At 41.5% G+C, this 27,027-nt stretch overlaps 2 protein-coding genes across 3 annotated transcripts in view; one reads left to right on the top strand and one right to left on the bottom strand.

Moving 5' to 3' along the window:
- Positions 1-8,861, bottom strand: part of LOC116335240 (probable G-protein coupled receptor 158) — a 79,605-nt gene extending 70,744 nt beyond the window's left edge. Inside the window, exons 1-2 of the mRNA XM_039601755.1 lie at positions 7,971-8,861; positions 279-384 (exon numbers count right to left, since the gene is read on the bottom strand). Of these exons, the coding sequence (XP_039457689.1) occupies positions 279-384; positions 7,971-8,827 (963 nt within the window). The 5' untranslated portion in view covers positions 8,828-8,861. The remainder of the gene's footprint in view (positions 1-278; positions 385-7,970) is intronic.
- A 5,754-nt stretch (positions 8,862-14,615) lies between these two features.
- Positions 14,616-26,205, top strand: dis3l2 (DIS3 like 3'-5' exoribonuclease 2). Of its 2 annotated transcripts, XM_031758893.2 has the most exons (22): positions 14,616-14,737; positions 15,281-15,508; positions 15,656-16,019; positions 16,108-16,238; positions 16,457-16,510; positions 16,615-16,716; positions 17,131-17,293; positions 18,036-18,100; positions 18,474-18,703; positions 18,785-18,958; positions 19,108-19,187; positions 20,215-20,327; positions 20,444-20,551; positions 20,636-20,869; positions 21,055-21,134; positions 21,328-21,511; positions 21,609-21,695; positions 21,804-21,951; positions 22,291-22,421; positions 23,675-23,779; positions 24,077-24,181; positions 24,379-26,205. In XM_031758893.2, the coding sequence occupies exons 2-22, from the start codon at positions 15,287-15,289 to the stop codon at positions 24,478-24,480; spliced, it is 2,982 nt and encodes a 993-aa protein (XP_031614753.1). In that variant the 5' UTR covers positions 14,616-14,737; positions 15,281-15,286; the 3' UTR covers positions 24,481-26,205. The 2 variants fall into 2 exon arrangements, with proteins under 2 accessions (XP_031614753.1, XP_031614752.1); XM_031758892.2 differs by having other exon boundaries at positions 15,281-16,019.
- The last annotated feature ends 822 nt before the right edge of the window (positions 26,206-27,027 follow it).

The raw sequence follows: 27,027 nt of genomic DNA, 5'->3' as shown, positions 1-27,027 counted from the left end.
TATCTGGGCTCATATTGAAGACACATGATCAAAGGCAACCTGCGATGAGAGGAAAGGCAGCAAAGACTCTGTGAAACACCTCATTCGAGCCTTTAAGTAATCCTTCAATGATCCATTTATAACTCAACTGTTGCATTCAAATTCAATGCGAGGACTTAGAGAAACAATTAGATTTTGCTAGAATTAACAAATAGGTGAATGTAACTCCAAAATTAATTGCTTTCTTTTGTAATACACTAGAATGACAAAATGCATAAGAGAAGTAGCAGCAGACTCACCTCCATGCTGGTGAGATTACAGCGGTGGGTCCCTCCGAACCAGCCACTGTTGGAGCACTGGTCAATGTCCACATCCTGCAGGTTCACGTCCACACGGACAACACCCCTGTCAGAGAGAAGGAAGCGGGGAAAGAGGACAAGAGTGCAGAATAAAAGAGGGGAAGAGGGAGGCAGAAATATTGAGAAGAGTAAACAAAAGAAACAAATGAAATTGAAGAATCAGATGTGTTTAGCAGGAATGGAAGAAAAGTGAAACAGAACAGGAGGGAAGAGGAGAACAAGCAGAAAGGAGGCGCGCGGAGTACACAGATGCAGGTGAGGTCAGAATGAAAGGGAAGAAAATTAAAAACAGGAAGGAAGAGCAATGCTCAGGGGAAGTGAGGTTAAAGGTTCAACAAGCAGGAGAAGGGAGGTGTAGCCGAACGGGAGGAATATGAATAAATTGAAAGGGAAAAGAATTAAGAGTGATGGAGGTAAGTAATGAAGAAGAAGAGAGAGAGAGAAAGAGGTAAGGAAAAAGAAAAAGAAGCAGGGTCAGACTCATAATGTGCCACTTTTCTTTCCAGACACTGAGAAATTAATAAGTAATGCTTTTAGTGTCAAGACTGCAGTGTCTGTTGCCTCCAATTTGAGAACGCTAGCTTTCATATTTTCAGAATTCGGTTTCTTTGTTCTTGTTGCGCGTTGAACACTTTCACAGATTTGTGTGGACCTTTTGGGTTGCTGGGAATCCTGTGCAGGATGCTGACTGTGAAGGTTGCCCCGATATGCCTGACTGCAGTTTAGCTAGAATCTGGTTGTCAGGCCATTTCGCCTTGACTGATGGGCCTCATCATGTGCCTCATCAGCTCGACTCACTACAAATACTGTATCCTGTCGCTTTATTTTCTGCTTGTTGAGCTGCGGACAAGTCAAAGACAAACAACTTTTGTTCCAGAAGATCATGGCTTCTCTTTTCTGTCAACAAATGCAACGCGATGACTAATGTGACGAGTCAGCTGAAGCACGTTTGTGCCTAATAAGCGCATAAATCTGAATCGCAAAGTTGCCATGACAACATACTGATGTTTAGGAAGTTAACTAAGAATCATTAACACTAAACACAGTAGTTTAGGCTAATGGAAATATCAGCAGTTTTCTCATTTTGAGAACATTTTTCACCTGATGGTAACTTGAAATTAAAAATTAGAGGTCACCCAAGCTGCTATAAACAGCTTCTAGTTCCACGACAGCTGAGTGCTATAGTTTTTAAGCACATTTGTTGGACGGCTTTCAGCGGTGGATTATTGCACATTTGGTGCTGTAGTGAGCTTTGAGGAAGCAGGCTGGTATGTTATGAATAAAAGTAAACTACATCTGATCTCATGCTTCCCTGTGCAAATGCCAGTGTAAAGTTTTTAAAGGCAGTATTTATGTGGGGTGTGTTCTCTGCTCCCGGGCCGTGTTCACTATCAGATTCTGAGGATTTTCACACCAAAGGTGAGAAATACTCTTGTTTTCTTGCTGCGCCTGAGACCCGAACAAGTTCAATACACGGAGACTGCTGGCCTGTGCAGCAGTGAGCCACTACAGATTCAGACTGTGGAGTGAAGACGGTTAAATAAACTGGTGAGGGATGTGACTGAAATACAGCACAGCCCGAGACTTCAGCTGGTTCACTTCAGCTAAGACTGTGTAGCCCACAGTGAATAGATGTCTTTGTTTATGACTCTCTATCTTCCTTTTATCATGCACACTTATAAATAATGCCTGGTTTTCTTTTATTAAGCCTTTTATTAAACCTCGTTGTCAATTCCTCCACTCCTTTGTGGTGAAGTGGTGCCTGACACCTGTTACCCCCCTCCCCCATCTGCCTGGTGGGAAGTGGAACAAACAACTGCAGAGAGAGGCTTTGGCTACCACCTCTACTCAAGTACACAAGAAAGAAAAAGAAGCAAATGTGTTTACGCCTGTATGTATTTGCGTGCACTCGAGTCCTGTTCGCAGGTCAAGGCTTGGTGGATCCAGAACGCAGAAGTAAAAACTGAGAGATGTGAAAGATTGGATGTGTGCAAGTTAACATAAGGCACAAATTCCTTAGAGTGAAAGAAACATCAGGACAAGCACTGCATGGGGTACAATTTGATCATTTCTGCTACAACATAACAAATGATTGTGAAGACAAATGTACGGCTCTGCCTGAGTACCACTAAAAGAGTGATTCTTTACATTTACACAGCATAGATGGTCCTTTATTTCTCTGGGATGATTTATACTTCCTCCTCTCACTAGCAATCCATCAAAACCATTTAGCCACCCATTAAGGCTTCGTGATAACCATCAGTCACTTCCAAGCTATTTACAAAGTGCTGCTCTACACTGCTTAAATTCTGATTTCATAAATCCAGCTTCTTGACAGCAACCCTCCCAATGAAATGATTTCTGATTAGGCTTAGGTGAGCAATCGATGGATAAGCTGCTCTCAGGTCCTGTGTCAGGTCTTTGCTGGATTTTTTTCCTGTTTCTTGAGGAGATGACTTGCAGATTCTGTCTGCTGTAGCCAGTTTTTTTAGGCCTGCCACGTCTTCTTTTCTCCTCCACTTGTCCGGTTTCCTTGATTTTTTTTAAAAACACACCGCACACAATGTGGAGAAATACCAATTTTCCAGCTGATAGTGCTGCAGGAATCATCGTTTTGGTGCAAAAGGTATGATTTTATGTCCATCAAAATGTGTTATCTTTGCCATTTTCTGTAGATTCAGGTAAAGAAACTGGAAAAAATTATGTGTTTGTCATAGTCAGTGGAAGCAGACTGTGTGGAGTGTGAATAGTGGACCCAAACGCAGACCCAACGTAACTTGATTTAACAGAAGGCGAGCTGTTTAATAAGGATGATGAAAAGGTACAAACGAAGAGCAAGGCAAACTGATGCAAAACTAAACATTAGCCTAAACTGAGTAAACTAAAATAGAAAGTGAAAAACCCTGATATGAAGATGAACAAACCTGGACATGAATACATGAAACCTGGAAGCATGGCGTGAAACAACAGACAGCCTGACAATGAATGCATGACAGCAGACCACGAACAGTGTTGGGAAGGTTACTTTTAAAATGTATTCCATTACAGAATACTGAATACATGCCCCAAAATGTATTCTGTAACGTATTCCGTTACGTTACTCAATGAGAGTAACGTATTCTGAATACTTTGGAATACTTAATATATTATCATGCTGTTTACAACTACATGAATGTCCTATTGCTGTGATTTATTACTGTTACTGAAGGTCCGCGGCTCCGAAACGTAGTAAAGGGACCTCTGGCTAATACGTCGGGTTCGTGTCGGGCTGGTAGCCGAAAACTAGCTTTACTTTGTTGTCTGGGTCAACTTTGCTTATGGAGACAGAGAGAGGCGTTGAAAGGCTTCTCCAACGGAACTTATTTTTCCGGAGGAAAACACGAACACGGTGTACAGTTGAGTCTTAATAGCTTACTTACAGCTGGGCTCGTCAGGCACTCTTCTTGGCTGCTGTGGTTATTATTATATTTACATGCTTCCAGCTCCCGTTTTTGCTCCGTGACAGCTCGGACTTTTCCTTTCTCTCCTCCCTCGCTCACAGACACATAACGGTATGGTAGTCCATTCTCCCTGCAGCACGGACTACACTGCCCATCAGGCTACATGCTTTAGAGCTATGCCTGTAGCATTCTGCCTTTAGCTTAGCACAACATCAACAACAACAAAAAGCGCCTCTCACCCAGGAAACACGCAGAGAGAGAGCGCGTCACCCTGTAACCATGGCAACCGTAACGCTGCCGCCTGGAACAACAGAACGTAGCTGTCAAACAAACCCAAACAATCCTGACCCGCGACAATATGAAACAGGGAAGTACCGCTGTGTATTCCATTTATTTCAACAAAGTAACTGTATTCTGAATACCACCTTTTAAACGGTAACTGTAACGGAATACAGTTACTCATATTTTGTATTCTGAATACGTAACGGCGGTACATGTATTCCGTTACTCCCCAACACTGACCACGAAACACAGAGGAACACCGCTTATACAAATGAACATGACATCACAGGGGAAGCAAAACTAAACACACTGAACATGGAACACATGACTTTCAAAATAAAACAGGAAACATAATGGGATGCAAACATGAAACACACAAAGGGCGAGGGAGACAAAAACACAAGGGGCAAAGACATGAGGGGAATCTGATAAACAATGAACTATAACAGGGCAACCTAGGCAAAACAGAAGGAGCTTAAGATAACTAAATGAACTTAAACATAAACCATAAACCACCAAAATACATTGAAACTCAAAGCGCCGAGTTAAAAAACCCAGGATCGTGACAGTGTTTTTGCAACAGGCTACAGGTAAGAAAGTGCCTAAAGACAAAATTTAAAATAGGTGTTTTGCTAAGTTGTCTGTTGTGTGTGGTTCATTCCTTGAGTTAGGTGCCTTTTTCTATGCTCGAATGAATTTTTGCTTGAGAAAGTGGTCAGGTACAAGGCCTGAAAAAGCAGCCAATGTCCAGAGAAAAACAAAAAGACTTTCAAAAGCATAGAGAGCTACGCTCAAGGCCACTTTGAAAGATTCCAAGAAAATCTGGCTCATTGGCAGCAAAATATAAACAAAGGAAGGGCGTCACAAGACTTTTGCACAGCGCTGCAAGATAGAGACAGTGGTTATGCAATGATATTATCTGTGCTGATGTGTTGATGACAAAGAGCGAAAGTGAAAACTGAGAGAAAGTCTTTATTTTTGTTTTTCTGACAGATTTGCACATGATCATTTATATCGATGTGAGCTACAATTCAGTGCCGCTCTTTTCTGAAGCGAAACGATTTCGGGTATGGTTTCTATAAAAGAAAGAAAAACATGAAATGCTTCCAGAGGTATAGTATCTTATAGTATTTCCTTATAATGACACAATATCATTTTTACCATCCTATATAATACTGCTGGAGGTGAATTATTTTATTCTGGTTTTGATTTACACATGTCAAATTTTTGCTTCTTCCACTGCCTTGTTAAAGGCAGAGCTGGAGCCAATCACTGGACAAAGCCTCTCTCCTCCCCTCATTACCTCACACTTTTACATCAGACTCAAAGTAATGATTGGGGGGGGGGGGGGGTAAGAAAGAGCAACAAGGTTTCTTCCACACGGAAAGTAGAAGACATGGAGGCTCTGGCTTATCATCTCCACTACCTTATGCGTTTCTGTCCAGAGCCAACAAACTTTCTATTTTTAGAAATGTCATCGCAGGAGTGAGATGAGTCGAAGAAACAGCATAGCACAACTCGCATTACAGAAAGTAGAGGGAGGAGAAAAACATCATGAATCTGGTTGTGTACTTGCAGCCAATATTTATCCTCAGTTACAGACTGTATTTCTCTGAGATACACACTCAGGTTTTAAACACCCACTTTATTATTTTCCCTCTTAACTTGACATTTCCCTTGGCTGCCTTTGCTGACTCCACAGTCAATTTTGACAAATGCCAAACTATATTACTAAAAGTACGGCAGTTATTTCTTGATCTGGGAAATTGGAAAGCTCTGGGGGTAAAGATACTAAGTGGACCCTGAGTTTTGACTTTTTTAAAATCGCTATTTCTGAGGTCTTGACTAATTTTAATCCTTACCTTTACATCAACAGGTCAAACCCCCCCAACAGTGCATACCTCATAGAGTTTCCATCTCTATTCATTACAGAGTTTCTCTATAATCCAGCATCCCCTCTATATTCGTATGAAACATCACAAATGGGATTCAGTGCATGACTTAAAGTATCTGACTTGCCTTCTTCTAAATGTCACAAATCACAGTGACTTGTAAAATGTCACAATCATTTAAACTCACTCAAAACCCTCTTGGCTGGGCTGGAATAGGCAATTGATTTAATTATGAATTCATTCACTGAACTGATTTAATCACACTTAACATTTTCCAGACGCCTTAGGCGACTGACACAAGCGCATCTCCCATCTTTCTCAACTAGTTAAACATCCTCATCATGACAAGTTGATGGTTTAAAACGGGCAATATACCAGACATGACTCGAATCCTTTTTTGGAGATGAACAAGGCAACACAGGCAGACTGAGTCATTACAGCAAGCTGAAGCTACCCTATAAGACAGATGCTTAACTTTCGAGCAGCTCTAACAAACATCTCTGGAAATTTGAGGTAATCTGAAAGTGTGGACCATGCTGATGCTGATAGAAATTCATTGTGTGGTAAGAATCAGCCGTCTTCAGATCCTGCACAGAGATGATTGCTGTACAATTCTCTAAAAAGCCCAAAGAAGCCCTCATCACATCGTAACACTCTAAGCAATACTGTCCCTGGAGCAGGTAGTGATGCAGCATTTTGCTCAGGGACACATCACCGGGGTGGATGCATGCCAGGGTGAGGCCCGAATCACAAACACAGCACTGCTGCCTATAAACCACGAGCACTGCGCATCACAGTGTCATTCCAATTTAATTAGTCTTGCTTATTATGTAGTGACAGTGTAGGGATATTTTACATGTATAGGTGGATCTGTGTCTGTGCATATACACTTGTGGATCTTTATATTGAAGATGGCAGAGGTTTCATGTGATGATGTCAGTGGATATAACACTAATGCCTGTGAACCAAAAGCTCAGGCTTCAGGTCGACTGAACACATTTTCGGGGAGTTTTTCTCCCTACTCTTCACCTTGCATGACATCAGTCCGAGACGATGTCCTTAACATGGGCATCTCGGGTACAAAGATATTGCTAAGTTACAGCAACCATCCACCTGGGTTTCAAACCTTCTGTTCATGAGGGAAAACCAATCAGAAGAAAGGAAGCAGATGAACTAAAGGGCTTCACCAAAGCCCAGAACAGGATAAATAAGGATTATTTTGAACTGTGAATCATGGAAAGCTAGAGTCCAAGAATAAAAATGCAAAGCTAGAGTTAGCACAAAAGCTAATTAAGTAAGTAAGAGTAAGAGTTGGATGTGTGTGCGTTTACTCCAAGTTTACCCTTGATGTAAACTTTCTTTTTTTCCTCTCTTAAAAAAATATTTATCATCTTTCGACTTTATTTTTATTTTTTTCTGAGTGGGTGAGTGATACATTGACTTATGCACTGCAACTTACACTGATGTAAGGGTGAAGTGCACCTGGACCTCTGAGTGGTTTCATCTTGTAGTAGAGATTTCATTGTTTATTCATGGTTTCATTGATTTTCTCAGGACACTCTTGGACCGCAGCCTTGAAATACGAGAGCTTTAGGTGTTTTGATGCACCTAAATGTTACCCACAAACACGCACGCGTGCACACTTCTATAGATATCCTCACTTACGAGCACTGCGTAAAGCCTGCAGAATTCAATAGAGTGCTGGCTGCAGCAGGGATGCAGGCCTGTGCCTTGACAGGTGAGTGAAATGTCTAGGTAGATCTGTCAAGGTTCTTTTTAACTGTCTGCTTCTATTACAGCAGTAGGTGGATCCATATTTACATGAAGTCTCACAGAGGATTATTGTCAATTAAATGCTGTTAAAGCATTTCCATAGCTGACACTGATTATCTGATTAACTTTAATTATTTCTAAGATATAAAGAAATTAATACTTTAACATGTGTGAGCTGTAATAGAACATTAAAACAATTTTTTCTACATTTTAAGGACAAAAAAAGTGGCACTTCTCAGTCTCACCTGAACTCTGGCGCTGAGTTGCTCTTGAGTCCATAGAAGCCTGCAGACAGGGTGAGCAGCCAATAGGGCACAAACGTTCCGTGTTCACACTCCAGGTATGGCGCAGACCACTTAATTTGGTTTTTGTCCAGGAGATAAGTGCCACTCTTGGAGCCCGATGCCTCCGTGATTTTTCTGTGCATGTGTGGTCTCCTGCCGTCCCTGAACTCATTAAACCAGTCAGTCTCCGGACTCCTGCCCTTGAGGTGACGGTGCGCAGAGCCGGACAGGTCCTGTAGTACCACTTCATTCTCGGTTCTCGTCGCCTGGAGGAAAACGTGGGGCCCTGGCGTCAGCGCATCCGTGTGCAAGGTCACCACTGCCCTGTGGATTTTAGGATCCCCTTCGAGGATGCTTTGAACCAGCGCGTGGTACCAGTGGATGTCCCTCCGCAGGGTTTGCTCCCGGGACCTGTTGGCTTGCAGGATCATATTCAGGAAGTTTGTGGCGTGCGCTACAGTGTCCAGAATGCTGTGGAGGGAATAGTGGGAGGCGACGTGGAGGCCGCCTCGCAGGCTGCTCAGTTCGTACCTCCGCGAACAGTTGACCTGTCTAAGCGCCGATGAGTCCCCGGTGTGCAAGAAAGCGGTCACCACCCTGGGCAGGTCCTCCTCGATTTTGTGCGCCACCACCGTGCGCTCGGTGGCTGGTACTGGGTAATAGGTCGGATGGTGGGGTGGCTCCCTGTTGATGTTTTGGGTGCTGAAGACTGGTGGGCTCTTATCGTCGCGGTCATTGTCAGACCACTCCACATAACCGTAGTTTGAACCCCAAACGAGCCCTGTTTGCAGGAGCAGCGGGACGACTAGGAGAGCCATGGTTCGTTGTCACAGGCACAGAGCAGACACTGCGTGGACTTGGCAAAGAGTGGCGAGCATCACCAAAGCCACTCTATATCTTCTGCCGCTTCAGGAGATCAGAAACACTTTCAAACACACGCCCGAGAATGTCCTGGATTTCATACCTACGACCAAGCATAAAACGGCAAACGATTTCCTCTTGTCATCTTTGCATCTTTGAGAGCACACTTTTCCTCTCTTCTGTTAAAAAACACGCAGTGTGATCTAAACAGCTGCACAGACGCGAACCCAGCCTCCTAACTCATGAGAAAACCACACGGACTCCTCACCAGCCCGCAATCCAGGGGAGTGCTCGGGTTCTCCTTCTGTTTTTACTCCCGCTCGGAGAAATCCATGTGAGAGGAGAAGAATGACAAGGGAGAGAGCAAATTGTACTCGAAGTTCCGTCCCTCCCAATAAAACCCTAATAGGCCACCTCGAGAGTCGCCCACCGGCGTGTGTGCTGGTTTCTCATTGCCGGTCTGTCTGAGGTGGGCGGAGCGTGGGAACGACGAGAGCTGTCCGGTGCTGAAAGTAGCGCCCGTAGGAAGAAAAGCGAGGGAGGCTGTGGTGATGAAGAGGAGCCCTGAGTAATGAAGACGGAGGAGCAACCTGGCAACTAGATTTACTTTGTAAATGAAAAGAAAAGAAAAGAAAAACGACTGTGTGAGTGTGTGAGTGAGTGAGAGGGGGGGAGCTCACATATAATTTAAACTGTGATTATTTATATACACGACAAAATGTCCAAAACTGTGTATAAAGTAGAACATTACACACATTACAGCCACACTTTTTTCTCAAGGGTTACATTTCTGATCATCAACCCAGCACCATGTATATTAGCCAGGTGTGTTCTAATATACTATATGTGCGGCTGGGAATCGCAGATCCACGCTTTCGTGGGTCCGAGTGACGTAAATTTCGTCAAGAGAGGGCAAACGAGACGGTGTGTCTGCAGATGTCCAGATGCCTTTCGAGCCTTAGAGGCACTGAGACATTACAGTATAGCCTAATGCACTAATTTCAAATCCTTCAGGGGGACTTGAAAGAACTATAATAGGACCGAGTGTGCATCTGTGCGCGTCCAAGCGCACATAAACTGGGCCTCACTCACGATTCTGTCACGGTACATTACTCACAATGACAGTGGTACCACCACACAGTGATTCTGCCATGTGATACATTGCAAGACAATTTGTAACTGAAGGAGACTTTAGCATGGCTACCCGTTAAAACAGAGGGGAAAGTCTGGGATGATCTGCTTATCCCCTGGATTGTTGTGTCGGTTTTTATGTGTTACTGTTTTTGTTATTACGGATAAATAATGTAACAGTGGAATCATTTACCCCTATGGTTTGGTCCCTCCCTTACGAGTTCTCCTTCATCAACTTATTTAACTCCCGCACGTTTTAATTCAAGGGTTTATATTTGGAACCAGTGCTGATAACATATTGCAAGAGGAAGCCGGTGTGATACATCGCTGCATCATATTTTGTCCCACGCAGCAGTGAGTAAATAAGAGAGTGGGCATTCCTCTTTGTGCTGCTTTCCTGTGTTTAGTCCATCTGGGGACTCGTTTATGTTCACGAGTGCGTGCGCACGTGTCCATGGGGCTGATCGGGAGTCATCCCCGGACTGTAAATGGGTGATGCAGAGTGCACCTCGCCCGGGGTGACTCGCAGGCCGTTACCATGGCAGTGGAAGGTGACGAGGCAGAGATCTCCCCCATGCTGTCCGCTGCAGCGAGCGATGTCGACTGCGGCCTGTCTGGTTTTACACAATTTACAGCTACAACTACTGTACAAACTCACCACCGCTCAGCCAATCAGCCAGATGAAAACATGAAAAACAGACGTTCACGGGCAGACGTAGAACCGGTGATGCTCACAAGAGAGTGCGTGTAAATCAAAAAGAAAAGGTGTGTTTGTGGCAGGCATGGCGAATGAACGGGGAAGTCGAGAGACACAGAGAGAGAGAGCATCTGAGCGAAAGAGACCGTGCAGAGTGACTGCTCCTGCCCCCACTATTTCATCTTCTCTTACAAGCTGCACTGGCTCCCCTGCTCTGATAAATATTTGATAGGCATTTGCTGCTTCATCTGCATGCTTTACAACTTGGGGTCCATACAACCGCAACACGGTAGCGGCTGCTGTACCAGCCGTGCGCTCTCACCCACGCTTCCTCTGTTCTCCCAGAGGTTCCTTTAGATTTTCTCAGAAGAGAGCAAAGGAGGATAAAAGGCTCAGGAGCAAAATAAATAAATAAATAAATAAAAATTAGGGGGTGCTTCCTCTGCTGCTTGTTTTTCTTCCTGCACTCAGGAGTCTGTTTCTTTCTGCCACACCCATGCAACCAGCTGCATTTGAACTCAAACTACTGAGTTTGCAAGGTGCTGTCCGGGGTTTGGCAGAAGCTGTGACCTTTTAAAGGAGAGTTTAAATGTAAGCCTGTGATGAAACCCAAGCTGGAGAGGGCACTGAAAGAAAAGACATGATAGGCGTTATTCACACAGTGTGTGGATTTATCCCATGAATCACAGAGGAGTTTATCGACAAAGAGCGAGTTTTCTGAGATTTGTTCTGAAATGATATCAAGTCATCTGTTCTGATCTGCCTCAGGCATGTTTACTTATAATTCTAATCTTTATGCATGAATGATGTACTTTCACTGATGCAGTTAGCTGTCACACCAGCATCACCTGCTATTAAAGGCTCCACCTTCAGTCACATCTCTCCATCTGTGCTGATGTACCTGTAGAAGCTGTCGAGAACGTCACAAGCTCTATAAATTGGAAACGGTTTTAGACCTCAGCCCGTGTGGAGGTATAGTGAGAGCACAGCGTGATGAGGATGAACTTGTGTAGAGAAGAAAAAAAACCTGTCACTGCTTTCAGTGTTTGGTTTTATGTGAAGCGGGTCGAGCTCTGCTGCCCATCGGAAAAAAATTCTGCCAAAATCAAGTGGCTCTGTGTAAAAAAAATTGGCCATTAAAACTGAAATTAGGCAAATAGAGGTCCACTTTTAAAATAATACATGTACAGAATCCCCTTCCATCTCAGTAGAATCAGTCACAGTTAAATGCCACTGCTCTGGCTGCCAAATCAACTGCGGTTCCCTGATAAAGATGAAAAAGGCTGCCCAAAAGTGCTACTGTATTAATTTCCCATGGTACAAGCTGCCAAAGGAGGGACCATTTCTCAAGTGATGCTGATGGGGGAAAAAAGAAAGAAGCCATTTTCATCTGCAAATATCAGTGCAATGTTCCAGATGAATGGCCCGATCTTATAGTGAAACTGTGTCTTACAAAATGTAAAATAAATACATAAACAAATATCCTCAATGTCTGTGTTTATTTTCCCTTTTTTTTTATCAGAAACACAAACAATGCAGGTTAAAAGAAAGAGTCTGCCAACAGTTCATCACTGTTGATGTTGGTAAATGCAGCATGTCTTTCGTTCCTCAAGGCTCATTACTTTGCCTGTCTTCTTGAGCATGTGTGTATGTATCTGAGGTCCTTTGCTCACATCAGTGCAGTGTTGTGTTGTTATCACTACTATTATGTATTATTGTTTTATGTGTTGTGCAGATTAAATCCAGCACTGAAGTACTGTTGAAACCCCCTGACTGTGTCTATCAGTGCAGCAGAAGGTGAAACCTAATTAATTCATATCACACCATCAACACAATAGTGCACAGATTTCAGGCCAGATGTTTCCAGAAGCATGTGTGAGAAAATGTGTGCATTGTGATGTTGTCAATAAAGCCTGCTACGGGTGAGGTTAAAAGCAACCAAGCTGTGCACAAATATCCTTTTTGATGTAACCCCTGCTCTGCTAACGTCATTTAAATATGTCAGAGATACTCTGATCTCAAGCATCGCTCCAAAGTGATTCAACTGCATCCAGGACTGAGGATGAAGCGTGTATAGGTGCTGCAAAAATCAAGCTGAGAAATGACAGCCTCATTTACTTGTTACCCACAGACGTCTGAAAGCCTCATCCAACTGCACACACACACACACACACACACACACACACACACACACACACACACACACACACACACACACACACACACACACCAGCTTGTGTTTTCTCAAAAAGACACAGCCACATGCTCTCCCAGAGGAATTGTGCTGAGGGACATTGTATGTGCATGCACTCGGAAAAAGCATTCATAAGTTGTCTTGTACTATGGAAGCGAAGCGAGCGTGAACAGACAAGTGTGAAAATCAGTTTGTCGGGAGAAAGAAGAGACTCTCCAGCCTTTAGTTTAGCTAACTTGAATCTGTGATCCAGTAAAATTACACACACTCACATGCACATAAACGTGCCTGACAATTTGGTTTACTTTTTTTTTTCCTTGTCATCTTCATTACACAATCTAACTTGTTTACACAACTGTCACACAGATCCTGTTTCGTTGGGCAGTAAAATTTTGTCTTTGCTGCCATCTGGAGGTGCAGCTTCATCCACTTTTTCTATTGAGAGAGCTGAACTCTCCCGCTCAGATTTCTTCTCCCAGAATTAACTGTTTAGCATTTTAGTCTGTTCAAATGATTGCAATTTTTCTAATCAGCCAGTCACACAAGAGCAGCTCAGTGCATGACAGACATGCAGACATGGTCAAGACAACCAGCTGAAGTTCAAATGTATTTCCAATCATTGAGAAAAAAAAGAATTAAGAAGAAAACGTACATGTATTTTCATGTAAAGTACCAGATATGTAATCATATATGTGTTAGTGTGTGTGTAAAGAAAGAGGATGAGGAGCAGGTCAGCAATAAGTAAGATTTAAGAGCTGGACAGCCCCAGGAACAAAGGTTGCCCTTCTCTTCTGAGTCCTACAGCATGAGTAGTGAAGACAGCATCCATAAGGGAGCCACTTAAATACAGGCCACAGGGTACGTGAGGGGTCTGCCATATAATCTGATGCTCACACTGACTGGAGAGTCCAGTGGTTTTAGAGCAGGCCTTGACAGTGTTCTACAACTGATGCATGTAATAAAGACTGATGGGAGTGCAACCAACACATAAAGGAGAACCTTCTAATGCTCTCTATGAAGGAAGAGCAGAATATAGCGAGGGTGATTTGTTAAAAAATAATTGAGCTTTCCCGTTGCTGTTGAATTTCAGTTATTTACCAAAGGCTGAGCCCTAATACTCGTACTCATCTACCAGCAGGTTCCCCCATGAATCTAAATGACCACTTCAGCCAGTTCCCTCTATGTGTTAGAAAAGGTCCAGACCATCTGCCCGGTCTTGTTCACATTCAGCTCCAGGCCTGACTTATCACACCAATCCAAAAACACAAATAAAAAAAAATAAAACTGGGCCTACTGTTACAGTTTTTATTCTTGGACTGACTCATGGGGATTACTTCTACATATGCTGAGCTTATTACTTAGCACATAAATGGGACATTTTGCACACACCTTTTCCTCAGTATCCTTCCATTTGTAGCAGACTCCTATAAATTAGTCTCACTACTTGGCAGCCGTCTTACTGAACTTGGTCAGTTATATTAATACATTAGCCTGTGTGAATTAGCATTAATTTCAGTGGACATAAACTGCGGTGCCTACATACAATCATTGATCACTGCTTTAAAATGAACTAATAAACAAATAATGTAACAGTTTACCTACTCTCCCTAAAAACAACGCTTTAAAAATGCCTTTCCCTGAAGGTTATATTGCCACCACCATTTTTATTTTTTTTTTGCTGTTGTAAATTCCCCCGTAGACTCGCTAACAATGTCAGATAGCAAAATTTCCCACAGCCCTCAAAGGTAGCGTGAGAATAACCATTGATAACGAGCGCGGACGTGAACGTATCAATTAGCCTTTTGCTTTGGGAGACATTACATCGATTTCGTCGTGGTGAAAGAGGTAATGTTTAAGATTTCCAGTTTGACAGTCTTTATGTCCATGTCCCACTCGTTTGTCGTGATAACTGTCGCGGTCGGTCCCACTAAAAAGCGCTTAAACCGACACCTGCCCTTGGAAGTCGCTAGCTAGCTGATGCTAACCAGGCGGCGTTAACAACTGTTAGCTAGCGTGAGTCAACTGTTACGGGCTTGTTTAGATTTGCTTAGGGCAGAGATTATTAACACGTAAATACCGAAGACAGTGGCAGAATACGGATGTTTCTAGCTAATTATGGTTAACTAACATTATTTAGTTAACTTCCAGCCGTGTCTCTGTTTGTAACACTGTTTATAGCGTATTAATATTAACGATAAAGTAACTGTATAAAGTTACTTCATTATATATGGACTCCAAATCAACTACCGAGTTGGGGAGTCTGTCGTTGTATAACAACCTCCTCTTTAGTCATACTTTGAATTATACCGATGGTTGTTCTCTAATAAAAGCTGCGTTGTGAGAAATTGAAGTGTGTTGGCTTCAGTGTGTACTTTTCTCTATTTACAGGGACTGATGGATTCCCCTCGGAAGGCTAAGAAGGCTAACGTGAATCGAGAGCCAAAGCACAGCCAGAATCAGTCGAGCAGGCCTCCTCAGAAAGATGCCTATGCCAGGCTTCTTAGTCAGCACCGCAGCAGCAAGTTCAGTATGTATCTAGAACAATATGCAAAGGATTCGTCCTCTCAGAGGGAAGACAACGGGCCAAGCCCACAGCTCAAAGCCCAGAGTGACAGGGTCAGCATACCAGCACGACAAAGGGACCAAGTGTTTAATGATTTCTCTGACTCAAGTGACTTCTCCCCCTCCTCTGTGAAAAGTAAAGGAGGAGAGAGTTCATTGTCTTTGTACATGGAGAAACTAAACACTCGCAATGTTCAGCAGGACTGCGAGAGGAGGCATGGTGTGTTTGATGGGCAGCGGAGGGGGCAGAGAAGGGATACCGCCACCAGCCACGACGGAGACGTCGAGTCTGGGGAGGAGCTGGGTTCTTCAAAATCAAATGATGCAAAGAAACACCAGAAGCAACAGCGAAAAAACAAGGATTCAAATAGAGATGTCGACTCAAAAGAGACCGATCAGCCTGGTGGACGTCTTCAGTCTCCTAAGAAGTCAAAGAAAAAAAATCTGCCAAAGCACCCAGAAGATGAGAAGATTAGAGAAGGAACATCAAAGTGTGGAGTTGATTCTCAGATGTCAAGTCCCAAACCTCCTCATGGTCGTGATAAAAACGTAAAGCAGCCCAGAGGTGTGTTGTGGCTTACCATTGTAGGGATTGTATTTTATGATCATTTAAATTAATAGTGGCTTTAATTACAGAACTGTTTGTTTTTCAGCTTCAAGTGCCAATTCTCCTGCTGACAAGGGTAAGAACAAAGGAGGCAGAGGATCAAAGAAGCAAGTGTTTGATGCTTACATGACCTCTGAGGAGGTTTCCCATGGTCTTAAAAGAGGAGAACTTATTCAGGTATAAGCATGAGTTGGAAGTTCATTTCTTTCAGTATTGCTGATCTTACTCTGTAATAGTCAAGTGATACAGACATAGAAGTTTTATCATTTTATTCTCAATTTTATAAATGCATTTTGATCAGGTTCCTAAATCAAACACTCAGTGCAGAAATAATATTGTTGAAGCAGTGGTTATCTGAAAAAAACTGGTTTGGTTATTTCTTTCTTTGTCTTTAGGGTCAGTTGAGAATAAACCCCAAGAAATACAATGAAGCTTTCGTTCCGTCTCCTGTAAGTTGGCGTGGCCTCCCATCAAACAGAATGAATTTGACACATCATGTTTTGCTGCCTCAGCGACCTTGTTTAATTCAAAATATTTCTTTTTGTGTTCACAGGATGATACACGGGATATATTTTTAGATGGAATTGTTGCTCGCAACCGAGCGCTGAATGGAGACATAGTAGTTGTGCAAGTACTACCTCGTGAGCAGTGGAAGGTAAACTAATAATATTTCTGGTGACATATATGTGCAGAATTCAAGTTTTTTTTTCTTATGAAATACTCAGATTTTAGGAGGTACATAAAAACTTTTGGTGATGCTTTTCAGCGAAAGTTTTTTGGTGGCAGACATAATTAAGGGAGAAGCACCTTTGAACAAAATGAAGTCAAGCATTGAATTGTTGTTCTACTGGTGTGGGCGGGGTCTGAATGTGTACTGTCTTTATACGTTATACGTTTGCAGTTCCCACATGCTAAACATTAACTTAGTTTTTAAAGGTATCCTATAACAGACTTTGTTTTATACACACTTGTACTAAGTTTGAATATTTTTTTTTTTTTTGCATGTTTTTATTTATGGGTTGGGTTTTTTTGTCTGTTTGTTTGGGTTTTTTTGTTTGTTTTTTGGAAGGTTGTGAGGTCAGATACTGACTGTGAGGGTGCCAGTGAGTCAGACACGCCCACTGTGCAAACAGCTACAAAGAAGACAAAGAGCACTCCCAGTTCTGCTGTTATTGTGGAAGAGCAGTGCAGCGACCGGGATGAACAAAACAACAAATATCAGAATATATCAGGTAGTATAAATACACTGGTCACTGCAAATAATTTTAATTAATAGCTGCCGTATCACACATTGCACCTATTCTGTTGCAAAGCAATTCAACTGTACATGTCATAAGTTCCCCGTTTGCCTTCAAACCTTTATTAATTATTTCTGGCATAGATTCAACAAGGTCCAAGAAACAATACTTTTTTTTTTTTCTCAAGAAAAATCAATTTGAGCTTTGTTACATAGAAGACGGGTACACTGAGGTTATAAAGAGATGGACATGGTCAGCAACAATACTCATGTAGGCTGAGGCAATTAAACCATGCTCGGGTTGTACTACAGTCTCCAAAAGAGTGCCGAAATAATGCTCCCCATGCCATTACACCACCACCACCACCACCACCAGCAGCTTGAACTGCAGGTTTTAGGGAAGGATGGAGCCATGCTTTCGTGTTCACATGATTGGTAACATATCAGTAGATTTCCAGCAGTCCTTCTTGTTTGTCTGTATTTACATTCATGCATGGAGTGGTTGCACATAACTTCTACAACACACTAACCCTTACCCTACATGACATTAGTAAGATTATTTATAACTTCAAAGGATTAAATGGAGAGTAGCATTCTAAAAGCAGAAAGACGAGACCTCGACATGAAACCAAAGTAAACCATTATTTATTGGTCTAAATGGAGTATGTGTATAACAACAAAAGTCTGTAAAGTGCAACTAATACCTGTTAATATTTCTCTTGATGTGATGGAATTAGGAGAACGTCTGGGAGAACCATCAACACCACGATCCAATGGAGAGATACTCCAAAAGACAGCTAAAGTGAGCTTCCATCACATCTGTTGTGTTGCATTTTTTTACTAACAATTTCTCTTCCTTTTCACAAACAAAACATTTAAAAGGAAAAAAAAAATCATCTTAATGCAGTTTTTTATTTCTCCTGCTTGAGATAAAGCAATTACAGGGCTCTACAGGACTACGTTGTATGAGCTAGAAGTTTCCATGGGAATTGTATCATTTGCCTAACTCGTGTAAATCTTTTCTAAAGCTACTCCAATCCTATGCTAAGTTACTGCAGTAACAATATTCTAAATGGGCCATAAGTTCTTCTTGTTTTTCTTTAGCAGTGATTTATCACTTCTCAAGTAAAGGACAGTTTTCAAAGCGATCGCTTCCCTTGCAATCTTTCTACTAGGTGGTTTACATTGTTGAAAAGAAACACTCAAGAGCTGCGACTGGCTTCCTGAAGCACTTGCCAGACAAGCCCTTCGCCTTGTTCTCCCCTGTGGACCACCGGGTGCCACGGATTAATGTTCCCCTTGCTGATTGCCCTGAAGATTTTAGTTCCCGTCCGGGTGACTACAACAACACCTTGTTCATCTGTCGGATCACGGACTGGGCAGCGGACAGCAATTTTGCAGAGGGGTGAGTGTTATAGTCGAATAATCCAGGGAACTGTTAACTCTGGTTTCGAGAACTCTGCTGACACTAAATCTTTTCCTACAGTCGACTAGCCAAGTCACTGGGACAGGCTGGAGAAATTGAGCCAGAGACAGAAGGCATCCTGATAGAATATGAGGTTGATTTTTCTGAGTTCTCAGACGAGGTGTTGGACTGTCTTCCCAAGAATCTGCCTTGGACCATCCCACCTGAAGAGATGAGAAAGAGAAAAGACCTGAGGTAAGACTCTGAAGCCCAAATACGTTTGTCGTTTGTCGTTTTTCTTTTTTTTTTTCTTTTTTGTTTCTTTCTGTATTTTATGAATCTGCATCTGTTTTTCCGTCAGCCTTTTGCTGATTATTTCATAATTCAATGTTTGTGATGTTTAGGAATGAGTGCATCTTCACAATCGACCCAGCGACTGCCAGAGATCTGGATGATGCCCTGTCCTGTAAACAGCTGCCAGATGGTAAATTGCTAATGCTCAGTGACAGTGATGATGTCTGACAGGGGTGGATATAGCTCAGAAGGTAGAGCAGGTCATCTACTAATTGGAAGGTTGGTGGCTGCTCTAGTCTGCATGCCAAATATCTTTGGGCAAGATACTAAAACAGAGTTGCTCTGTGATACATTCATTGAAGCATGAATGTTAAATAGAAAGCACTTGCATAGAAAAACCATAGAAAAAAGTGCTTGTGTGAATGAGGCAAGTTGTATAAATCTAAGTAGAAAAGCACTAAATAAGAAACAGTTTTTGATAACCGATGGTCAGGGATTATCATGAAAAATTTTTAATTGGGGTGTGGTGCATTGGTCATAAGTATCCTATTCTAACTATAGCCTGTACATAAAAGATGGATGTAGCTTCTGGCTCTGAAAAGGGAAGCCAATCCAGAAATGCCTTAAACCTGCATTCTTGCTAATGGGCACTAGGTGGCGGTTCCTTTGCTTCCGAACAGATCATTATTATCATTATTATTATTTATTTATTTTTTAATAAATAATATTTTGTTACCCTGCTGAATTTATTTTCCAAATCACTAATTTCAAGTCTTTTTGGTTAATACACACTTTAATAGAAACTATTATTTTTGTAAATATGGTCCGCATTTGAATAAAGAAGGTGGATAAAGCAAGGTTTTATGGTGGGCCAAACTTATGACTGAAGTTTGTCACAGGTATACAATGGGACTGTGTATTTCTGTGAGCTTCCTTCTCACCTCCAACCAGTTACAGCAGATGACTACCGCACCCTGAGCCTGGTACTTTAGGAGGTCTTCTCCTGTTAGAAGGGAGTTTTTCATTCCAAGTGTCAAGTGCTTGCTCATTGGAAATCTCTTTGACATTGTGGGGTCTTTATTTTTACAATATAATACAACTTGACATAGGTGTTCTTTTGTGAACAAGCATTGTAATAATACATTGAATTGAAACCGTACAACTACGTGCACCTTCTATAATACAGTCTGTGGTCCTAATTTTTCTGTCTGTGGCAGGCAATTTTGAGGTGGGAGTTCACATTGCTGATGTGAGTTATTTTGTGGAGGAAGGAAACTCTTTGGATGTCATTGCCAGCCAAAGAGCAACTAGTGTCTACCTGGTTCAGAAGGTGAGTACTCCCTGAGGCTTTTTTTTTTTCCATGTCATTAATTCTCAATTTCAGGGGCATCATTTAAACTGTGACTTAAGTTCTCAGCCCTCAGTGTCTGTCTCGTCACTCTCCAGGTGATCCCCATGTTGCCTCGGTTGCTGTGTGAGGAGTTGTGCAGCTTGAACCCTCTCGTCGACCGACTCACTTTCTCCGTTATTTGGACGCTCACACCCGAGGGAAAGGTATATAAACTGATATAAATGCATCTGATGTTGTGTTGTTTTTTTCCCATTGACCCATTTGTTTGGTTCCGCCTTACTTGTCAGATCTTGAATGAGTGGTTTGGCCGCTCAATCATCCGCTCCTGTGTGAAGCTGAGTTACGACCATGCTCAGAGCATGATCGAGGCCCCTGAGAAGATGTTCTCTGCTGAGGAGCTGCCACCCGTGGACCCCATGCACCCTATTGATGAGGTCCACCAAGCTGTGCTCAACCTGCATGCTATTGCCAAGAACCTCAGAGCTCAACGTTTCTTAGGAGGAGCGCTCAGACTCGATCAGGTTAGTGCTGGTGTGTTCTTTGGATTATGAGAGGAAATACTGTTGTCTTTACTCTTACGCTTAGTGAATGTTTGGAAAATATGTTTGTATATACAATGTTTTATTCTGGGCCAAAGGAACTGGCTTCAATCTTAAATTACTGCAGTTTCTTGTACTGAAGTATATTTTTTGTTTAATGGTTTCAGCTGAAGCTTTCTTTCACTCTTGACAAAGAGACAATGATGCCTCAAGGTTGTTATATTTACCAATACAGAGACAGTAACAAGTGAGTAAAAAGGACTTTTCTTTTTAATCAGTGCCTGAATAATCTGTCAGTAAATTAATGACAGATGGGTTTTGTTGGGGTTTTCTTTCTTTTCTTTTTTTTGTTTGTCTCTGTGCTGTTTAAAATCAGTCCTATCACAGTCTTTTCCCCTCCTTTGACTGTTAATCTCTCATTAATAAAACCTGTTCTCCAGGTTGGTGGAGGAGTTCATGCTGCTTGCTAACATTGCCACAGCAAACCACATCTACCGCAAATTCCCCGAGTTGGCCCTGCTCAGGCGCCACCCTCCACCCAAAGCCAAGATGATGGATGAGCTGCAAGAGTTGTGTGACCAGCTGGGAATCAAAATCGACCTGTCTTCTGCTGGATTATTACACGTCAGTACCCATAATGCATTGGTATCCAATTGCATTCAGGGTTTGAAGTTCGGTTAGAGTAAATTGAAAACCTTCTTTCTTCTTGTTCAACATGCAGAAGAGTCTCAATACTGCTTTTGGTGATGATGAGTACACAAGTGCCAGAAAAGAAGTCCTCACCCACATGTGCTCCAGACCAATGCAGGTTAGTACTCGTAGTTAGTACTAGTATAATTTAGAGCAGTGAAAAGAAAACCTGTTTGTATTAGTTTTGTAGTGTTTATCTTTAATCTGGTTGATATGTCTTTCCCAGATGGCGTTGTACTTTTGTACAGGAGTCGTGAAGGAGGAGCAGAATTTTAAGCACTACGCCCTCAACGTTCCCCTCTACACACACTTCACATCACCCATCAGGCGCTATGCTGACATCATCGTGCACCGGCTGCTGGCTTCTTCACTAAGTAGGTCTCTTTTCCACAAAAGGCTCTTTCAGACAAATGACAGAATTTCTATTGTGTGACATTTCTGACTGACAGTGAGGAGAAAGGCACAAAAGAGCCTCCAACATCGCTCTCAGTCGATGTATTGTTTGTTCTTTCCTTTTGTTTTTTTACTAAATAAGTAAAGTGTATTTATAAAGCACATTTAAACACACCTTTCATTGATCAAAGTGCTGTAACAAAGCATGTATATCTCTACACACACGAGCATGTAACTGCACTGAGCGAGAAAATCAGTGTCACTTAAATTTGTGTCCATTAATTCTGATACTCATGTCTCCGCTGAATATTTGTATACAGAATGTGGGCCTCGAATAAGCCTGTCAACAGAGGAGGTAGAGAAACAAGCGTCACACTGTAACGACAAGAAGGCTTTGTCCAAGAGAGTCCAGGAGCTCAGCTCTGAGCTCTTCTTTGGCGTCTTTGTGAAGGTGTGTGCAATTTTGCATGTGTGTTTGGTTTTTTGTGGGTTTTTTTTCTTCTTTTCTTTTTTTCTTTTTTAAACAGCACATTGTGTTCTGCGTCCTGATTGGCTGTCGACCATTGTCACTCACTCTCCTCCGTGCCGTGTCTCCTGTACAGTACAGAATGCGTTCAGCTTGTCAAATTTACATAAATCTTCGAGTTTTCTCCCAAACAAACACAACAATGTCAATGAAACGTTTTACACCTGCGGTAGCGCCCAAAAGGCAGAGGAAGATGCTAACCCTCGGACAAAAAGTTGACCTTCTGGACATGCTAAAGGAAGGTAGAAGTTACCGTATTTTTTTCGGATTATAAGGAGCATTAAGAGAAACAAAACAGTCAGATAAGTCAAACTTTCTTCAAGTCATTGTACTTGCTTCCTCCACTTCCCTACCATTGATTCAGTAATGTTGAATTCTGTCCGGCTGCTTATTCCCATGTTCTGGACCTGAAAACAGGGTTTGATTTTGGTTTCATTCTATAATACTGGACGTATTTTTCTACGAAGGTTTGAACTTCGAGTGTTTAAAAAAGAGAGAAACGTGTCAAAATGTTCATGCCTGTCTAAGAAAAGTGTGTAGTGAGGGGTTTTAAGGCTGTAAAACATCTATAATAATTGTAAAATATAAAGCTGGCTACTTCGCAGATTTCACCTATCTCTATTTCACCTATTTTTAGAACGCAACTCCCTCGATAAACGAAATGAAATGATAAAGGGGCTTTCTATGGCTCAGGAAGTAGAGCTGGGTTGGTGGTTTGGTTCCTTGGACAAGATGCTGAATTCTGTGTTGTTCCCAGTGTGTTTATTGGAAAGTGAAGGTGTGTGAATATTGGCAAGCACTCAGACATAGAAAACAAGTGCTCGTATAAATGAGGCATGTTGTATGAAGGCTAGGAACCAGCTCATTCATCATTACTGCTCAAATCCAAAAGGTCAAAGATAAGAACGTCACAACACAGGAGCAGATTTGGAGCAGAGTTCATTACATATCTTTATATATCTGTCCTGGTGGAGGCGAGAAGTGTTGTAGATTTTTAACATCTTAACATAAAAAAAGTAGTAAACCATAACCCAAACCAGTGTTTATTTCAAAATGTTTTTTTTTTTTAATTGCCTGTCTTCAGCTAGATTCATAAAATGTGAAACGAGTTGAGACTTAAGCTAGTTTCTTAAGCTAAAGATTGTTTGTATTTGCATCCACCACACGCGTTTTTGCAGGAGTCTGGCCCGTTGGACTCTGAAGCCATGGTGATGGGGGTGCTGGATCAGTCCTTCGATGTGCTGGTGCTCCGATACGGAGTCCAGAAACGCATCTATTGCAAGGTCAGCTCCAACAATGTGTTTTACAATATGATTTTTTTTTTGTTTGTTTGTTTTTTTTCATCAAAGATACCAATTTATTTCCAAGTCTTAATTTTTTACTTTTTACTAATTAAGAGATTATGCTTTTGACTGTATATGACTTTCAGTTCTTTGCAGTTCTTACCATGCTTTTGCTCAACACTCATATCTCACTCGGGAGAAAGAAATGAGACTGTCGTATGAGAGACAGAGCAAAACAGAACTATCCCTTTATTACTATATTAGAAACAGCTGAAAACTGTTTGTTTCCACCTTTAGTCTATCACAGGCCTGGACGCGTTCCGCCATCGTAAGGTGGGGAAGAAATCAGAGCTGACGCTGCTCTGGACTGCAGAGGCCCCGGAGGATCCGCCTGTAGAGCAGGTGAGAGCACAAACATGAGCCTGTGACTTTGTATACTCAGGAGAATAAATGCCAAAGCACTGTTAAGCACCCCACATTTATTTGTTTTTGTAGACTGGTAGAGTAGTGTAACAAATTTTGATTTGCATGATTACAAAATGTCTTTGAAGCCAGTTGAAGGAGTGGAATGAATAAATCAGAATTTCTTGTCTGTTCAGGTCATTTCAGTCTTCACTTTAGTGGAGGTGCAGCTCAAGTCGGATGATGCGCCTCTGAAATACAGCGCAGTGCTCAAGAGACCCGAGGACAGCGCATCATAAACGTACAAACAGTTGAATGGAAGTCAGGAACATTTTCTTCTGTTGGTTGCTAGGAATAACATTTTATAGAGTGTAACGTAGAAGCAATAATTCAGTCAGATCTGAGTCCGATTTTAATTTTAATCTTCTCCAGTTGTTTTTTTTTTTTTCATACTTTTAACTCATTTAATGCAAATAGCCCACATGCATACATTCAAGGTAAGTTATAGGATGTAATATTTTTAATCTGTTGTCATACGGGACTTTGCTTACAGCTGTCCTGTGGCTCCGTTCCTTTGTGGAATCAATGGAAGAAGTTCAAAATCTATGGTAGACATACTACGTGGCTTTAAATCTGAATTAATTCAATATTATTTTTTCCAATTTAAGATTCCAAATTGAGCTCTGACTCAGGTCTGACGGTGAAAGAATCAAGGCAGCAGTGAGTTCTGTCTTGCTGTTGTTTGCTGATGATTTGGTGTGACTATAACTGCTATACACATTCTAATATGAAAAATAGGATTTTTAACCATTTTTATTTGAATGTTGATGAGCGGCTTCCTGATGTTTGAGAAGAGACGATGGTTTGTATTTTGCTAGGCATTGGATTTACCACACCAGTGACTTGTGACCGGCTCTGGTTGTTTTAACTTGTTGCCACAGTGAAGCTACACAGGTCAAATGTAGCTGTGATAGCAAGGTGTGACACCTTGATTAATTCAGATTATCAGAACAAGTACACTAATATACTAACTAATATTTACATGTAACAAAAAAAAAAGAAAAGTTGTCAGGCTGACTGAGAAGTTTTCTTTGGATTCTTCTGATGTTGTGTAATGGTCTCAGTCATTCAGTACAGCTCACAGGACGTTTCTTTGCTCTACTTTGTGAAATAGGAGCAAACGTATTGCTCCAATCCAAAGAAAGTTCTTGTTTTGGGGGGGGGGGGTTTGTTGTTTTGTTTTGTTTGGGTTTTTTTTGGACTGGAGCGATATGTTTAGACTAAGCTTTTCTTTAGTCAGGCCAAAGCTTACCAACTCTTTGTTTTTACTGCAAAACACAGGGATGACCCAAGTGTGAATTGCTGCTAAAGATGTTGACTGCCTTGAGGTCTTAATGAATTATATGTTTGCTCATATGTAGTTGTGTTTTTATGCTGACATTTGATTTGGTCAGCACAAATGATTAATGTACCTCATTGATATTTAAATGTGAATGTCAGCCTTCCTTTTATCCGCTCAATTTAATTTGATCGAACAGGGACTGAACTCTGGAGCAGCTGCACATTTTTAAATGGAGTTGGGCCCCACATTTTCTTTGACTCAGTCCCTGTGCCTCAATTTAGTTCTCACACCTGATTTTGATTGAATTGTGTGATTAGCTGCTGTATCTGCACACTTTCTCGTCTATGTCAAATCCATTTTGTTTGCCTTTTTTTTTTCTTTTTTTTGACAGATCTAACAGCTGTCTTTTTATTTTTTACATGTACAGACAGTACTTTAATTTTAAATCCAGGGGTACAAAGCCAGTACAAGCCACTGTGTTGAAGAAGTAAGATGTCTGACAAAGTTTCTTGTCACATTTAAATGAGGCAAACATTAAAATCCAGTTTATTTGGGTCTCTGGTCATATGTCACATGTAACGTCTGGTCAGTATTCACTGTGCATTGATGATATGCTCTGTACTTCCTCCAGTGCAATATATTTGATTGTGTTTAGGAAAATACAGACATGAAATCCAAACTGTGTGTTTTGTTGTCTGTAAATTACTTTTATCATGCCTGTGGGTTTTTTTTATTTTTTTTTTTTTTTAATTAATGGTGGTGATGATTGTAACTAAGGAAAGGAACTTCTAATCTGACATTAATCAGCTGCTATTTTGGGGTCCATTAATATATCACCATTAGCACACAGGCACTGCCTGCTTCTGTTTAGTTTATATAGCAAACAAACACAGATATATTTTTTTATTTTTTTTTTATTGCCAAGGAGTGTCTTAATTTGTGATAAACGCACTCCAACAGCTCAAAAGATAAGGTTTTGTCCACTGTAGCTCACCACCAAGCAACAATTGATTACCCTGCCTTCATAAACTGCTGATAGTGTATATCCCACACCCTTTCCTTGGGTTGAATATGACCTTTATGAAACGGAGGGGGGTTGTGTTTTTTTTTAGTTTGTTTGTTTGTTTTTTGTTTTAAAGTTTAAATGTGTCGCATGAGGTTAAAGTAGACAACACGCTGGTGGTAAGTGTGAAGTTTGTTCAAATTTGCCTATTTCCCTGAAACACTGGGAAGAAAATGAGAGCTGAAAGTCTGACTATCGGAGTGAGTGTCCGAGAGAAAAATCCTGTATTAGTGATGATAATTAGAGTAATAATAATAAATAGTCCCCTGTATCAGAGTAATTTATTAATCCTATAAACTGAGTTGTCATAGCAGCATACATACAACAGAAAACAAAGCGAGTCTAGAAATAGAGATAAATATAAAAAAAGATTAAAAATATAAAAGCACTAAATGTGACAAAGGGTGACAGCGGGACAGTGCAGGATCTAGGCAGGTAGGG

The sequence above is a fragment of the Oreochromis aureus genome, linkage group 18, assembly GCF_013358895.1.
Source record: "Oreochromis aureus strain Israel breed Guangdong linkage group 18, ZZ_aureus, whole genome shotgun sequence".
In the NCBI taxonomy this organism is placed as follows: Eukaryota; Metazoa; Chordata; class Actinopteri; order Cichliformes; family Cichlidae; genus Oreochromis; species Oreochromis aureus.
The sequence above is the reverse complement of the archived record's forward strand: the minus strand, read 5'-3'. Positions and strand labels throughout refer to the sequence as shown.